General features: G+C 37.6%; 1 protein-coding gene and 1 non-coding gene across 2 annotated transcripts in view; both read left to right on the top strand.

Annotated features, from left to right (window-relative positions):
* The window catches only part of COL25A1 (collagen type XXV alpha 1 chain), a 481,522-nt gene extending 475,120 nt beyond the window's left edge, over positions 1-6,402 (top strand). Inside the window, exon 37 of the mRNA XM_007191014.3 lies at positions 2,459-6,402. Within this exon, the coding sequence (XP_007191076.1) occupies positions 2,459-2,461 (3 nt within the window). The 3' untranslated portion in view covers positions 2,462-6,402. The remainder of the gene's footprint in view (positions 1-2,458) is intronic.
* Positions 6,403-10,169: 3,767 nt separating this feature from the next.
* On the top strand, positions 10,170-10,304 carry LOC114238993 (small nucleolar RNA SNORA70). The gene has a single exon (XR_003624207.1). It is a non-coding gene; the product is annotated as a small nucleolar RNA SNORA70 (small nucleolar RNA).
* The last annotated feature ends 6,076 nt before the right edge of the window (positions 10,305-16,380 follow it).

Here is a 16,380-nt window from a genome sequence, read left to right as displayed (position 1 = left end):
TGAGGGAAAGAAAATCCTTCTCTCCCATTTATTTAGTAGCTTCCCTTACTCCACTTTCAGCCTGTCAGATCATTAGCTCCATCACAGCTGAGGTCAAGTGGTTCTTGGGAAGATGAGGCTATCATTATATTCTTCTTCACCTGAGAAAACTATCCTTTTACCATCATAACCCCTGTTCTCAGAATTTTTAATACCTTCTTGAGCTGGAATTACCATTTGCTCTTTAACCTTTGCCCTGTAATCTAATACTATAATGATTTTTTAATCCAGTCATTGGCACACTTTACGTGGAGAGAGATGTGAAGGGCTTGCTTTATCCACCCTCTGACACTACTCAGAACTTGGGTTCACATCATTTTTGGCTGCTTCTAAATCACTTCCTTTTTTGTAAAGGCAAAAAAATAAGGGCAGCAAGCAAAGGATTCATCATCTTTTTGGTTCATAAAATGGCCAAACCTAGTAATATGAGCTAATATGAGTAGCTCAGAAAATCAGAAATTTCCCTCTTAAGTACTTATTTTTCCGCAGAATATACACTATGCTCTACATAAGATTAAGGCTGTCTTAAATCCAGCCTCTTTTTATATAAAGACTAATGCACAACGTTGTAAATCAACTATACTTCAATAAATTTTTTTAAATGGTAAAAAAATCATAACTCAATGATAAAGCTTCAGTATCGCTCACCACACTCCCCAACACAATCAAATGCAAACAATAGTGATTATCCTTCCCCAACACCCCCTCCCCCCCCAAAAGAAGAAAGAAACAATTAGAAAAATGAAATGTTCTATTGAATATAATCTCTTATGTGGTCAACTTAGCTATCTCAAATACACTGTTGGTCAAATCAAATTAATTTTTGAATGATATTTTTAAAAGAAAGCCAGTAGATTACTCAGTCCTGTTTTAGTGGACTACTTTTTTAAACATTATGTTTAGTAGTCTCTAGAGCACAGTGGTAAATGTTTGACTGAAAATTCAGATTGTAGCCACAGTAGAAATCACTGTGAACAAGTCCTGTTAGTCATACTGCTCTCAATAATAGTTATTCCATGTAAAACTATTTGATCTTTGTTTAAATTACTTTTCTTTCTAGATATAGTTCAGTTTTCTAAATTTCGAAGAATAATGACATACTAATTCACATTGTAATTCGTACAGTGAGTAAATGGCAGAATTTATGGTTAGGAAAATACTTACAAGCTATTAAAGTTATCATCTGTCCTTATCCAAAGATTAAAAGCTATTTAATAGGAAAAATACCTATAGCCTTCATATTTTTTAATGTTTCATGAAATTTCATTTTTCCAGATAGGGCTGACAGGTTTGCAACAGAATCTTCCTAAAGTTAAGGTGACAGATTTTTTAAATTAAGTTTTAAAGTCTGGGGAAAAAAGAATCTTTAAAATTCTGGAGATTATTTACAAAACATTGGTTTCTCAAAAAAATGCATCTGTTTGAAATTTGAGATAAGTGGGAGTTTGGAGAAAGGAATATTTCCTGTAGACACATTCTCTGGCCTTGGCATGATGTGTGTAACATTGAGTGAACTTCATTTCTAAAGATCAGAAAGTACCCAGCCTCTTAAGCACACTTAATATAGCATCTATTTTTACTGGAGAGAGAAAAGCAAATATTTTTAATTATTGAACTGAAAGATGACTCTGAAGATGAGTCACCATTGTGGTGGGGAGATGAAGAGATCTTTATTATTCTCCTTCTCTGGACATTCTACTTTTCTCACTGATTTTTCTTTGAGTAAAAGTGAAGATTGTCACCAACATCTGCTCTATAAGTTATACTTCAAAGACCATTGTTCCTCTGTTCTCTCAGACTTCACTTCAGTTCTAGGAAAACCTTAGTAATTATGGCTGCTCAAAACAAGGAACCAGACATTTCCAGATCCTTATATCACAATAGAACCTATAACACAGCTTGAAGACCTGACAGCAGGGAGGTCTGCCCTGCATGCCCTTCACAGCAGGGCAGGGCCAGAAAAAGGAAAGGGGAAACCAGAACCCAAAGAGAGTAGAGTGCTAGAGTTGGGCACTGGTGAAGTGAACAATGCCACTGAGGTCAGAATCCTCAACCTTTTCCACAGTTGTGTTTTAATGCTTGGAGAAGATTACATAAGCCATATATAGGACAAGTTTTTAATTATGACACATCTGTGATAGAATCCTAATTTTCTGCTTTCCCAGAATAGTTACTGAGACAAACACTTCCCACAGACTTCTCAGTGGCAAAACAAAATGTGGGTTGAACCTAGGATAAAAATTTTGATGAATTTTAGAAAAGTAATGTATAGGACATATCAATTGGCTCATTGATTTAAAAAAAAAAACCCTCTATTCAGGGTTCTACCAGTTTTCTTAAAATAAATGTTAATTTGGAATTTTTATCCTAAACTACTAATTCTATACATTTGTCTTTTTTGTTGTTTGTTTTTCTGCAGTGATGAATCTAACCTTCCAAGCATGAAGTTGTGTATATAATGGTCCACTTTTTATATTTATAGTTGAAAATCGGATTGCAGATTTTACAAGTCTGAGATATGTTTACATATAGCTGCTTCTTCCTGTTTGCAGTAGTACACATATCCATTTTTTCTTCCCTTACATCTGAAATTGGGCAATATGTGAAACCAGTGAGAAGCCTGCAAAAAATATAGATCAGTATATCTTTATCTTACGTGAAGATATGTATTTACATGGACATAGTGATAGAGATTGATTGTTCTTGCTATTTTCTTACTTTGGGCTTGTTAATTGCATGGACAAAAAGTGCCATGAGATAGTTTACATGAAATTGTGACCAAATATGAACTCGAAGCTATGAAAACGTACTCTACTGACTGATTTTAGAGTCTATCGTCACATCCCTACTCACCTTTGCTATTCATGCCCACACCACCCATTGAAACTGACTAAAAAAGCATGATCGTGTGCCAAGCCTGCTTGCTGTGCAAACTCAGATGCTAGCATGCTGCATTATGAGTCCTTTGATCACCTCTGAACTTTTATTTCTTTTGTCATCTCAAGGGGGTTACACCATGGCTCATTGCCAAAAAGTGATAAGGTGGCGGAGAGCACACACACACAAATGGTCTTGTATTTTGAAAGGAGTTGCAGTCCCAACTGCAGATCTTCAGCTTCCACTATTGTGGGCTCACGTGGCCTCTTTGGTTGAAATGTCCAGGGGCTGAGCTCGTTGCTGACACTAGTTTTCCTTGGGCTGCCCTTGGCAGTGAAGATGAAGAGAAAGGATTGGTTCAGCCTCCTGCACTGTCTCTCATGTGACCAAGTAGGAAAGAGGTTTACAAAGGCAGGCACCCAGAATAGAGGACTTTTTTTTTTTAATAAACTGAATTCCAGCAAGTGTTAACATGGGTGCTTTTGGAAAATGACAGAAGCATACTGCACTTCTTTTGGGTAGGAGATTCTTGGAATGGCAGCCCCTGTTCCTGAGGACAAAGGGTGTGTACATCTCACCAAAGCTCGGGTTGCTGAAGATACAGCACGTCCCAAGAAGGGGTTGGCTGAAATAACCTTTCCTGAGGATGTAGGAGGGCTCATCCTACAATCTCTACTGAAGCTGATGAGAGCTTCCCTTCCTTCCAAGATCCAACCCATGTTAAACATTTTCTACAAACTTCTAGAAACAGAAAGATATTTTCCATTCTTTTTAATACTTTTTCTTTTCTCTTTTAGTCCCAGGAATATTCAGGAAAGATTTTTTTTCCAGCTTTTGTCACATTTATTTTGAACAATTTTTTAAAGGAAAGTCTTCAAATCCTAATAAGTTGGTACCAACAGTCAAGATGACCATTTGCTAACTTCTCTCCTGTTCTGAATAATTGAAGAGAATATAAAAGAAGCTCGATTTTCAGTTCAGTCATTGTAAAGCATCAAAGTTAAACAATTTTTCAGTACTTTTTGACTTTTTTTTGTATGATGAATATAACATATATAGTGATTATCAGTTAAGATAAAGTCAAGATTTGGTCACATTTGATCATATTAACTCATTTCTATTTCTTGTAGTTCTATTTAGTTCTAAGTTGTGTCTATATTTAGATTTCTTTATCTTTTTTACATTTCTAAATGTTTGTCTTATGCACAGACCAAATCTGAGATCTCAGAAAGCTGTGAAATATAGTTGCCATAAAGAGTATTTTTCAACTACTTGCTCAAAAGTTACCTAACTGTGTTAGACTGAGCATTTCTTTGCACAGTAAAGAGCTGATAGCATGTTTTGAAATGACTTGTTCTAAGTGGAAGGGTTACATTAGGAGAAACATCATCAATGAGGAGTAGTCACTCTTTCAGCCCACTGGACAATATAATTTCTCATTTCATGCCATTTTGTGGGAAAATTTCTGGTTTCATGTATAGGTTTTCACCAGCAGAGGGGAAATTATCTCATCATTGGCTTATGGTGACAACAGTTAAGATATGATTATAAGACAAGGATCCTAAGATCCTTATGATCTCTTTCATAATATATAACCAAATGCTCAGTTATACAAAATGCCTTCTTTTTGTTTCCATTACATTTTCAAGAATGGAAAGATGTTTGAACTAATCTATCAATCAAATTGATAACATCTCTAGTAACATTCCACACTCCAAAACCAGTTTAGCATTTTTAAAACAACAGAGGGCATTTTCTACCCATCTCTTGTATGATCTGGTTAGGATAAGGTATTTTATTCAATGTCTGAAACAATTTGTCTTAAATGCTTTGGAAAAATGAACTAAAGCGAGTAAAACCACAGTCTCTTCAGGAAAACAAACAGTAGTGTCTTGAGAAAAATCTGGTGGCTATATTTCTTCCTATCTCTCTTTCTTTCTACTCCTCTAGTAGAAAGAGGAATTGAGATGGATCACTGTTTAAAAGTTGCACAGCTTCAAAAGAGAATACCTTAACATCAGAAGAGAAACATTTCACGTACAAAAAATATATGTATTTTTTAAACACAGCCCTTTAAGAATACTGTTCTGTCCTATGTGTATATTGAGGTTTTACTCTATAACTGATTTGACAATATTGCCTTTTATTCCATGATTAAAGGAAGCTGTAAACTTACAATACATTTCCTTGGGGAAAACAAAAGGACCATGGTCCTCCTCTTTGTTCCGTGGAACTGCTAGGTCTTAACCAACGTGCATAATCTTCAACTTTTGTTACTAAAATATTTTAAATCATCCATTTTTTAATCAATATAGAGAATCCTCAAATAATTGCCTAATGAACTAATGAATGTGTCTGCCGATATATGTATTGGCAGCTACATATTTTTCTTTAAGTTTGCTTTCTTTTAATTTCTGTTGTTGGATAGAAGATTAAGAAAAAATACATGAAAGACATTGGAAATAAGATCAGGTTCTATTTCTGATAAGCATCTTTTAAGGATGCCAAACTGGTATGTGTTTTAGCTTTAAAATTGTTTTCCGTTTATGTTGGTGCTAATGTATTTCTTTTCTTTTTCTTTATGGACAATGCAACTCTACTATGGATAATTTCATTTCTCTGTTTAATAGCATTCCTAAACTGTTAGTGCGTGATTTTATTTTTCAAGTTTATGGATTTACTATAATTATGGTTCAACGACCAGTCTTTCTTAATGTAAAAGAAAACAAAACAGTGTACCTATAGATGATATGTGTGTACTTGGATTGTGGATCCTCTTATTTCATGTTCATTTCATATACCATATGCCTTTATCAACTTTTACTCTCATCTTTTAGCTTATAGAGTTTGATTAAGCGTGACAAAACCAACATTAGACAAGTCTGCACACATTCAGAGAGTACCTGACCCATAAATATGCTGAAATTTTTCTTCTAGTTTTCATTTTCATTATGAAAAGCAGTCTTGAAAGGTTTTTCTTTCTTATTTGATTTCATAGGAAACATGAGAATATCTTGAATTTCTACCAAAAAAAAAGTCTGTTCTTGAATCCTATGCATGATGTCCTGATGGAATAGTAAGAACTCTTATGCATCCAGTAGTTCATTCTATATGTCCTTTGTCTACAATATATATACATATATACACCTCTCTATTAGTTTAGAAATGGTCAAATCAACATGTCAGAATCTGTGGAAAAATTAACTGGTATTATATTTTTATCACTTAGACAACGTGCTTAATTTTCCAAAGTTTTATTTTTAATGTTACTATTATAGCATAAAAATTTAACACCACTTTTCATCTTTTTTTTTTTTTTTTTTTGGCCACTATATATAATCTTGCCCAGAAATAAGCTATGCTTGTTAAGGTGGGTGATGTTTTCATATCTTCTAATAAATGATCTTAGGAACATGCAGATATTGATATTTGAAATCTTGTTTTTCTCTATTTCTTGATAATCAAGTTATATTAATAATTAACATTACCAAAAATGAACTTTTCTAATTTCTACCAAAACAAAAAAACAAAAACCTTGCTATCTCTAGAAAGTCAAATCCATAACAACGTAATCTTATATTCTCAAAAATAATGATTAAGAACAGTCACATGTGATTCTGGCTGTTAAAGCAATTCATTCCTAGTGGAATTAACACACTTGACCAATTATGATTCTGCTAAGTTATTTTAGAATATAAAGACCTTCAGTCCCTACTTTTTCCCATTTTTGTTGAAATAGCTTCATATCAGCTGGATTTACTATATACCATAGCAGAGATACCCTTCCAACTTAAATTTTTAGTGGATTTTGTTTTTGCTAATTCAATACTGAAACATTTTAGTGGCATTTCTGATTTTTAAAATGTATTTAAATGCATAAGTTTCCCTATGCTGCTTATTGACAGAACTGTCCTTCTGGGAATAAGACTTTTTCAACCTGACGTTTGATTTATTGATAACAAAGTACCAACATTTCTCAAAATACAGTGGATATTCTCACGTATCTCGGAAATATTAATAAATTGGATTCACAAAAGAATGTCTTACATATTATTGACATTTATGTGAATATTCTTTATACTGTTGTAAATGTTTCATGCAATTTAATAACATTTTAAAAAGATGTATGTATCTGATTTTCCTTTAGAAAATATTATATTTTTATTTGTATTTTTTACATTTTAAAGTTCATCTCTATGTGCAGCTATTTTTATATTGCCAAAAAAAATCACATAAATACAAAGTAAGAGAAAAATGCAAAACAAATATTTTGGCAAGCATTACACTGCATATTTTTCTTAATGTTTTGTGGGCCAGTCTCATGTAATTGATTATTCTAAGAATGTGTTGTGTCTTATCACTGTAAATATGGCACAAACCTGTTTTTCTCAGTAGTGTAAATAATTGAAAGATTGAATTCTCCCTGTTTGATTTCTTATTTCATTTCATTGTAATTTCTCCAGCTGAGATTACTGAATCAAAAGACGCATGTGGTTTTTGATTTGCAGCCTGGAGATAATTGCCTTGTGTTCAGTTTCTAATTTGTTTTTATTTGCTTTTTTAACTTGTTTTCAGGGTTCCTAGTTTGTGAGAAGTTGATCTTCAGAATTATTTTTACACTATTTATGACTTATTTTCATAATGTAAAAATTGTGTAATTATTACAATATTAATCCAAACAATGGTAATGAATTGTATTGTTATAAAGCTTTATTGATGTTCATGAACACCTTGGTCTATTTTCTCTGATTTAAACACAGTCCGTAAAGAATTTTATTCTACTTTTCCGCAATATTGCAACACTGCCGTTCAACTTAGCACCTAGCTATAGTGATTTTCTAAAAAAGACTAGTACTTTCTGTTTATTAGATAGTAAGAACTATACTGAGCTTCTCCTCCAAATTCACTTTTCTTCCAGAATTCCCTGTCTTGATGAATTAAAATTCCTTATGCTCAGTTGACTCTTATCTGCACCACATCAAATCAGTCATCATCATGTGATTAGAATGTAGTACATAGTAATCATGTCAATGTATTGAATAATGAATGACAAAATGCCCCACTGAGGTCATCAATTATTTTTAAGTCCTAACTAAAAGAGCACACTTTTCAGCCCTCATCGTTTTTGCCTTTACCAATAACATTAGATGCAGGTGACCCTCTTAAACACTCTCCTTTAGCTCCCATGTCCCTTCACTCTTGTTTTCTCCTACTTTTCTTTTTTTTTTTTTTTTTACTTTTATTGAAGTATAGTTGATTTACAACGTTGTGTTAACTTCTGCTGTACAGCAAAGTGATTCAGTTATACACATATATATTCTTTTTCATAGTCTTTTCCATTACAGTTTATCACAGGATATTGAATATCCTGTGCTATACAGTAAGACCTTGTTGTCTATCCATCCTGTATATAATAGTTTGCATCTGCTCATCCCTAACTCCCAGTCCTTCCCCTCCCCACCCACCTCCCCCTTGGCAACCACAAGTCTGTTCTCTATGTCTGTGAGTCTGTTTCTGTTTCATAGATATGTTCATTTGTGTCACATTTTAGATTCTACATATAAGTGTTATATGGTATTTGTCTTTTTCTGACTTACTTCACTTAGTATGATCATCTCTAGGTCCATCCATGTTGCTGCAAATGGCATCATTTCATTCTTTTTTATGGCTGAGTGGTATTCTATTGTATATATGTACCACATCTTCTTTATCCATTCATCTGTGGATAGACTTTTAGATTGTTTTCATGTCTTGGCTATTGTGAATAGTGCTGCTATGAATATAGGGATGCATGTATCTTTTCGAATTATAGTTTTGTCTGGATATATGCCCAGGAGTGGGATTGCTGGATCATATGGCAACTCTATTTTTAGTTTTTTGAAGAACCTCCATATTGTTTTCCATAGTGGTTGCACCAATTTACATTCCCACCAACAGTGTATCTTCTACTTTTCTTTCTCATTTTCCTTTGCCAGCTCTTTCTCCTCTTCCTGACCATTAAATGATAATCCTCAGGACTCTGACTTACATGCTTCTTTTGCTTTTGTTCTTCTCCATCACAGTTTTTCTCCAGGAAAACTCATTCACTCCCACAAAGACCAAGTTGCTATCTGTATTGCAGATTTCCTTCTACCTTCCAGACCAGCGGTTACAGGCACATCTATCTGTATGTCCACAGGTAGCTCATCATCTTTACACCCGGTTCTCTTACAAACTTCCATATGACAGTGAACATACCATCCCCCACCTTGCATTCAAGCAAACATGATAGAAAAGTCAGAATCATTCTGGACACCACCTGCCTCTCATCACCCACCCATTCCTTCATACGTACAGCATCTAATTACCAAATCCCTTCAATTCTACCTCCTAAATATCTCTGAGATCACCTCCCTTCTCCTCATCCATTACCATTGCCTCGGCCTAGGCTCCCCCCAGCTCTCTCTTGGACTTTTAGAAGAGGCTCTGAGCTGGCCTCCCTGCCTCTAATAACCACCTCCCCTCCACCTCGTACTCAATATGACTGATGATTCAGAGAAAGCAAATATGGCCGTGTCTTATTTATTTATGAATTTATCCTCCCATTTCATTTCATATAGCATTTGAGGCACATTAAACAAACACTTATAAAGAAATTAAATACACTTAAAAAATAACCAAGAAAACCATACTTAAACAAATTTCAAGGTCACAAAGAAAGCTGTAATGAAAAGATGTAAGACAAAATTGTATGGCTCTCAGCTTCTCGGTGTCCATAACAAAAAAATAAATAAGTTTACACGTTTACATCATCCATAAAGTGAAAACATACTACTTCCTCAAAAGAATCAAAACTGATGGATAAGAAGTGTCTTACGTGAGATTTCTTAGAGTGGGCACTGTCGTTTAGGGCACTCCTACAATGAACGTTACAGCAGGTTTTCATAATGTTCCTCATTATAAGCCAAGTGCATGTGCCAAAACCAACTTCACCGAAAACAGTTCTGCAGGGAAATTAACCATGCCATTCCCCTGCTTACAATCCTCCGCAGTCCCCCATTATCATGCAGATACTTATTTTGGTATAAAGTACAAAGGCCTTTGTGATCCCACTCTGTCTAGCTTTATAGCATCATTGCTTGCTGGTCAGCAACCCTCACCCAAAGGTTTTCCCATGTTAAACTATTTGAGGGTCCCTTTGGCTGCTTCCTAGGCCTGAAACAGTCTCCATCCCCATCCCCACCATTCACCTAAAGAATTCTTGCTCTCTTTTTTTGCAGCCAGTTAAGCCGAAGGTGCTCTTTTCCCCGTGGGGGCCTGGTGTGCAACGGCTGTGAACAGCAGCCTCCTCGGTAGTGCGTGCAGCCTGTTGCCTGTGCGGGTTGCCCTAAGGGACCTTGGGGAGAACCCTTTCCAATGGACCTTCACGATTGTCATGCTGTCCCCAGTCTAGGCTCCAGACAGGTATGCACGGTGCCTTTGGAAAGCCCCAGGGCACAGTGGCCAGGGTCCACACTGGCCAAGTCATAATGTTCATCCGTACCAAGCTTTGAATAAAGGAGCATGTGATTGAGGCCCTCGGCAGGGCCAAGTTCAAGTTCCCTGGCCGCCAGAAGATCGGCATCTCCAAGAAGTGGGGATTTACTAAGTTTAATGCGGATGAATTTGAAAACATGGTGGCAGAAAAGTGGTTCATCCCGGATGGCTGTGGGATCAAATACATCCCTAATCGTGGCCCCTGGACCAATGGTGGGCCCTGCACTCGCGAGAACCTTGGCGCTGTCCCCTCCTTACTCACGCCCACCCATGAAGCCTACTTTCCTGTCAAAAAAAAAAAAAACGTTCTTGCTCTTTCAAGACCTAACCCATGCGTCAACTTCCTAAACACCATTTCCTGCCAAGTTTAGATTCTCTGTCTTCTATGCTCCAATAATTGCTTTTACATGTCACTGCTATACCACTTATCCAGTTGTTGATAATTGTATGTTCATCTACCTCCTCTGCTAGATGATGAACCAAGGATGAACTCAATTCACAGGTTCCCAGTAAATATTTTTAAATGAATAAGTGAGTGACAGAAGTTACAACAACAACAAAACCCACTTGGACTACCAATTTTGTTAATCTACATAATGGATAAAGCAACCCACACAGCTAGTTCCTAGCATTCTAGGTAATTCTTAAAGGAAAATGTGTTACGACCTCTTTCAAATCTAAATTAAGAATATGTTTTATATGAAATAGGGGGCAATGTCATCTAAGAGGTGGCCAGAGAGGATTAAAAGTTTATAGAAAGTAGAGAGAATTTGAGTTACCCCTATGGAGAATAGGAGCAAACAGCAGAAAACACATTGTGATGGGTGGTTCATGCCAAAGACAACTGAAAACCATGATTTTGTTTGGGACTATCTGCACCTTTGCGCACCGCGCATGGTGCTGTCATCCATTTAAACATCAAATATTTACCTACTGAAAATCTTCTTTCTCTCAATGTGTGTTTCCTAACTTTTCATTGCCCCTTTATATTAGGAAGCTAGATCAAGTCCAGGAATTCTCAAACTCCATCATTTATCAGAATCAACTGGAGTTTCTGAAAAAAACACATTGCTGGGCCCCACCCCCTGAGTTTCTGATTCAGTAGGTCTGGGGTAGGACTTGAGAATTTATATTTCTCACAGCCTCCTCATTGGTGATAATGCATTTGGTCCAGGGTTCACTCTGTGAGAACCACTGCTGGTCTAGTCTATCTTAATGGAATGTTTGTGGCATTCATATACTGATGGCAACCTTCCTTTTATTGTGAATCTCTCTGGGGAATTTTCTTTCATCATCACTGTTAATTAAAACTCTGAGCTCACCCTTGGCAACTCTCTCAAGTGGAAACTGCTAATTCTCCAACAGCCCTCACATACCTTAAGGATGGGGAGAAAGTTGAGCATGCACATTGCCCCTCCATTACCGGTTCCAGACAATTAATTCTCCACCCGTATTCTACAAAGCCCTACTTCTTTGAGGCTCATTTTATTTAGTTATTACCACACTTTTCCCTTCCTCAGCAATCATCTCCTGGCCTCCCAGTCATTATCCTTCATTCACTGAAGACTTTGGCCTCTGGCTTCTGGTGATTTTCTTCACCCTAAGTGCTGCCATCACAGGTGACTTAAACATCAACATGGGCAATGCAAACAACACCTTAGTATGTTACCTTCTCAGAACTCGTTTCTAATGACTTTTTGCACCCTCCAATTCTGCCATCTACTCCCCTCACACACTGATTTTGTCAACCCCTGGAACTGCTCCAACTCTGGAATAATATATTGAAACATCTCATTCTGAGCCCTCTCCCTATTTTGACAGAACTTCACACCCAATAACTCCCACTATACTTGTTCTTGAACCTTATAATGATTTCCATTCCCTTTGCTCTCTTAGCCTCTTTCCTATCGTCCCACACAACTCCACTTCCTCTCCTCTCCAACTTAGGTTACACGGTTCAAATTCTCATCTACACCAATGCCAATAAGTCTGTTATCCCATTGCTCTTCCATTTGTCCATTTGGAAAAAGCCAAATACTATAATAATCCATCTGTCCACCTTCTCTGCATCTTTACCTGGTCTACTCCACCCAGCACCACAGGAGAAACTCGCATAATGGTACAGATTGGTCCTGCCATAAATTCAGAGTCTTCAGATTCACCTGTGCATTTATCGACTCCCAACAACTAACAATCTTACTGTGTTTCCTTAGCTAAGATGTCAAACTTTTCCCACTCTCCTTTTATCTTTACCTCTCTCACTCTCAGTAGCTGATCTTGCATTCAGGGAAGAAAAGAAATCCACAGAACAGATTCCCTCAATTCCTTCCAGCCAAGACTGAAAATGTGCCAGTGTCTACATCCTTGATTTCTTCCTACCCTTCTAGTACAATAGAAAATGATGTCGCTCTTCCCCCTTAAGTCTAACCTCTGCCCAAATGCCCTACTTTCACCCCAGGCTTCTGGGGATCTTGTTCTGTTATATCAACTTCTTTTCTTCAGACTATGCCCCAAAGGGATTTTAAAATATTTGCATACCTTTCGTTTTCATGAAAGCTTTTCCTCAGTGCTGGGTACCCCTTCAGCTACTGCCTTCTCTTTCCTGCCTTGACTTCAAAGAGGAGCTTCCAGGAAACTAATTATATACTGACCACACCCACTTCTTCACCTCCCATGCATTCCTCAGTCCACTATTAAGCTCTGCCCCTACCACTCTACCAAATTAGAGGGTCTCCTCAGTGACTGCCTAAAGTCCTATGAATTAAGTTGCCACCAATATTTCCAGATCTCCAAACTTCAGTTTTTGTTGCAACTACATAATTTTGGATGTACAGCAGGCACCTCCAACTCAGCGTGTGCAGAACTATACTTGCCCTCTGTCCCCCGACCATATTCTCCCTCCCATGCCCTATATCTCAGAGAATGGTATCACCACTCACGCAGCGGGCAAAAACAAAACTTACCCATGATACTCAACCCTCTACCTCATCATCCTCAATCACTGTCTATGACCAGCTAAGTCTACTGGCTCAATATATATTAGACTTACCATCCTCATAGCGTTTCCATGGCGACAATCTAAGGCCAGGTAACTTGTATCTCTTGACTGGATCACTATAGTAGCAGCTCTCACAAAGTTGGTTTTGCCCTTCGCTATAGCCAGAATGATCTTTCCCTTCTTAAAACTTTTTACACTGAAGCTCTTAATTTCTCTCAGGATAAATTTCAAATTCCTCATTTTGGTTTACAAGCTCCTTCTTACTCAGTCCATAGCTATTTCTCTGGCCCAGCCTCTCATCAGTCTGTCCCCTGCACTTTGTCTAGACAACCTGCCCTTGTTTTTCAGTTCTTCAGCAGGGTCTTCTCTGTCACTGGCAGAGCCCCAGTCTGTCACTTTCTCATCCCTTCTTCACCTAAAACCCCACTTTACCTCCCTAACTCCTACCTATCCTTCACGTCTCAATTTAGACATTGCTACCTCTGTGCTCCCTTTGCATCTTGGATATCATTTCTCACAGCACTTTTTCACGGGACTGCTCCACAGAGAGGGATGTCTGTGTTGTTTGCTCTTAAGTCCTGAATGTCCAGCACAATGCCTGGCAAAGAGTTGGCACTCATTAAATATTTGTTGAATAAACAAGTGAATGAAAGCAATAACCCAAAGGGATACAGAACAAGCCATCCAAGGATAATATGAGCAACTGTGCATGAAAATATGCAAGAGTGAACTTACAATTCTTGTCAAAAATCGCATGACTGTTTCATTGACTCAGACATGATAACATAATTCTATAGGCATGTTCTTTTCTGTTCTCTTGCAACATCAATATCATATCAATATCAACATCAAATAGCAAAAGCAAAAAAGACTTGGGGGAGCTATTCCTCATTTCTTTTGGACCAAGTAGTGTTCTCTAGAAAACAACGTCCTATGAAATAATAATGGGTATTCCACAAATAAAATCATTAAATATAAGAATATGGACTTCCCTGGTGGCACAGTGGTTAAGAATCCGCCTGCTGTTGCAGGGGACACAGGTTCGATCCCTGGTCCAGGAAGATCCCACATGCGGAGCAACTAAACCCGTGCACCGCAACTACTGAAGCCCTCGTGCCTAGAGCCCATGCTCCACAGCAAGAGAAGCCACTGCAATGAGAAGCCCGCACATGGCAATGAAGAGCAGCCCCCGCTCTCTGCAACTACAGAAAGCCCACGCACAGCAATGAAGACCCAACACAGCCAAAAATAAATAAATAAAATTAAAAAAAAAAAGAATATGTACTGGAATGTCCATGAAAAAGGTAAAGGATACAGTCTCCATAGAACACAGCTTGGAAAATGCTGTTCTAGAGCATTATTTGATCTAAGTCAACACCTGCCAGAGCCCAGGCATGCAGGCAGTCGGCGTGCCTTGTGTCTTGCTGCTCAGTCAACATTCCTATCACAGGAGCTGCTCCAAGGAGTGACTGTATTCAAAGATGTCCTTGTTGGTAACACCTCACTCTTTGGCTCGCCTTTCCATTCCTCTTTTTCATCTTCATTGCTGTCCTCAATCCCCTCTCACATCTCCACTCTAAAATGTACTAGGATTCACTTCTTTGCTTGAATAGAAATTTGATTTGAGTGTCGACTCAAATCCATCATTCAAGGCTATGGCAAAATCCAAGAGTAATAATGTCCCATGTGGGGAATGTGTTTCAGCAGAGCACATAATAGGCAACAATTTTTCTGGTTAATTTTTCTGTACTTGCAAATGGAAGGGGAGGTTGGAATATGAGAATAAGAAAAGCAGGTGAGCCACGTTTATATTGAGCCTGTATAACAAGTCGCAGATTGAGCAGATAGGCACACTGACATTGTCAGACTGTGGAAGAAAGAGTTGTTGACTCCACTTGTGGCTGAAATGATGGGTATATGAACAAAATATCAAATATCCTAGCCATATGGTGTTGAATAACTGTGGAGTTTCCTAGACTATTCTATCTCCCTTTCATAAAATATCAGTAAAAACAAACATAAACAAAGGCAAGTGATAATGGAAAAACTGGGTAAAAATGTTGGACAAGAGAATTTATCTTTAGATGGTTTTAGCTATATATTTTGCACTATTGCTACTCTAAACTTGCGGCCCATAATTTAGTGTCCACAACATACTGTCATAATTAGCTCTCACTTCTCTTTTTTAATTCATCTAAAAATTTTAGTGCTGCTCTGAGAATGCCACAACAGTAAAGATGTCTTTTCTACTTTCAGGCCTAAAGGACTCATTTATTTTATTTATTTTTTATTTTTAAAATTTTTATTATTTATTTATTTATTTTTGGCTGCGTTGGGTCTTCATTGCTGCGTGCGGGCTTTCTCTAGTTGTGGCGAGCAGGGGCTACTCTTCGTTGTGGTGCGCAGGCTTCTCTTGTTGCGCAGCACAGGCTCTAGGCCCGCGGGCTTCAGTAGTTGTGGCTCATGGGCTCTAGAGTGCAGGCTCAGTAGTTGTGGCACACGGGCTTAGTTGCTCCACTGCATGTGGGATCTTCCCATACTAGGGCTTGAACCCGTGTCCCCTGCAGTGGCAGGTGGATTCTTAACCACTGCGCTACCAGGGAAGTCCCTGACTCATTGATTTTAAAAGAGTTCTTTCCTCCCTGACTCATCACCCTTCCCAAAAATACAAGAAAGGGGGAAAAGCCTAATTATGTTATGCTCTCGATACAAAAAAAAGGCGGGGCTGAGAGGAAATATACAACACAAGAATGGAGAGGCTGAAATATAGCAGTTGATAAAAATCAATAAGTATTCCTGATAAAAATTGAAATAGAATCAAACTCCTTAACCTGATATAGGGATGAGTATATTAAAAACCTAGAGCAAACATCTTTCTTTTTTACTTTTTTTTTTTAGCCATGCCACGCAGAATGTGGGATCTTAGTTCCCCAACCAGGGATGGAACCCAC

Source organism: Balaenoptera acutorostrata, chromosome 5 (genome assembly GCF_949987535.1).
Source record: "Balaenoptera acutorostrata chromosome 5, mBalAcu1.1, whole genome shotgun sequence".
NCBI lineage: Eukaryota > Metazoa > Chordata > Mammalia > Artiodactyla > Balaenopteridae > Balaenoptera > Balaenoptera acutorostrata.
This window is presented reverse-complemented; position numbering and strand designations above follow the sequence as displayed.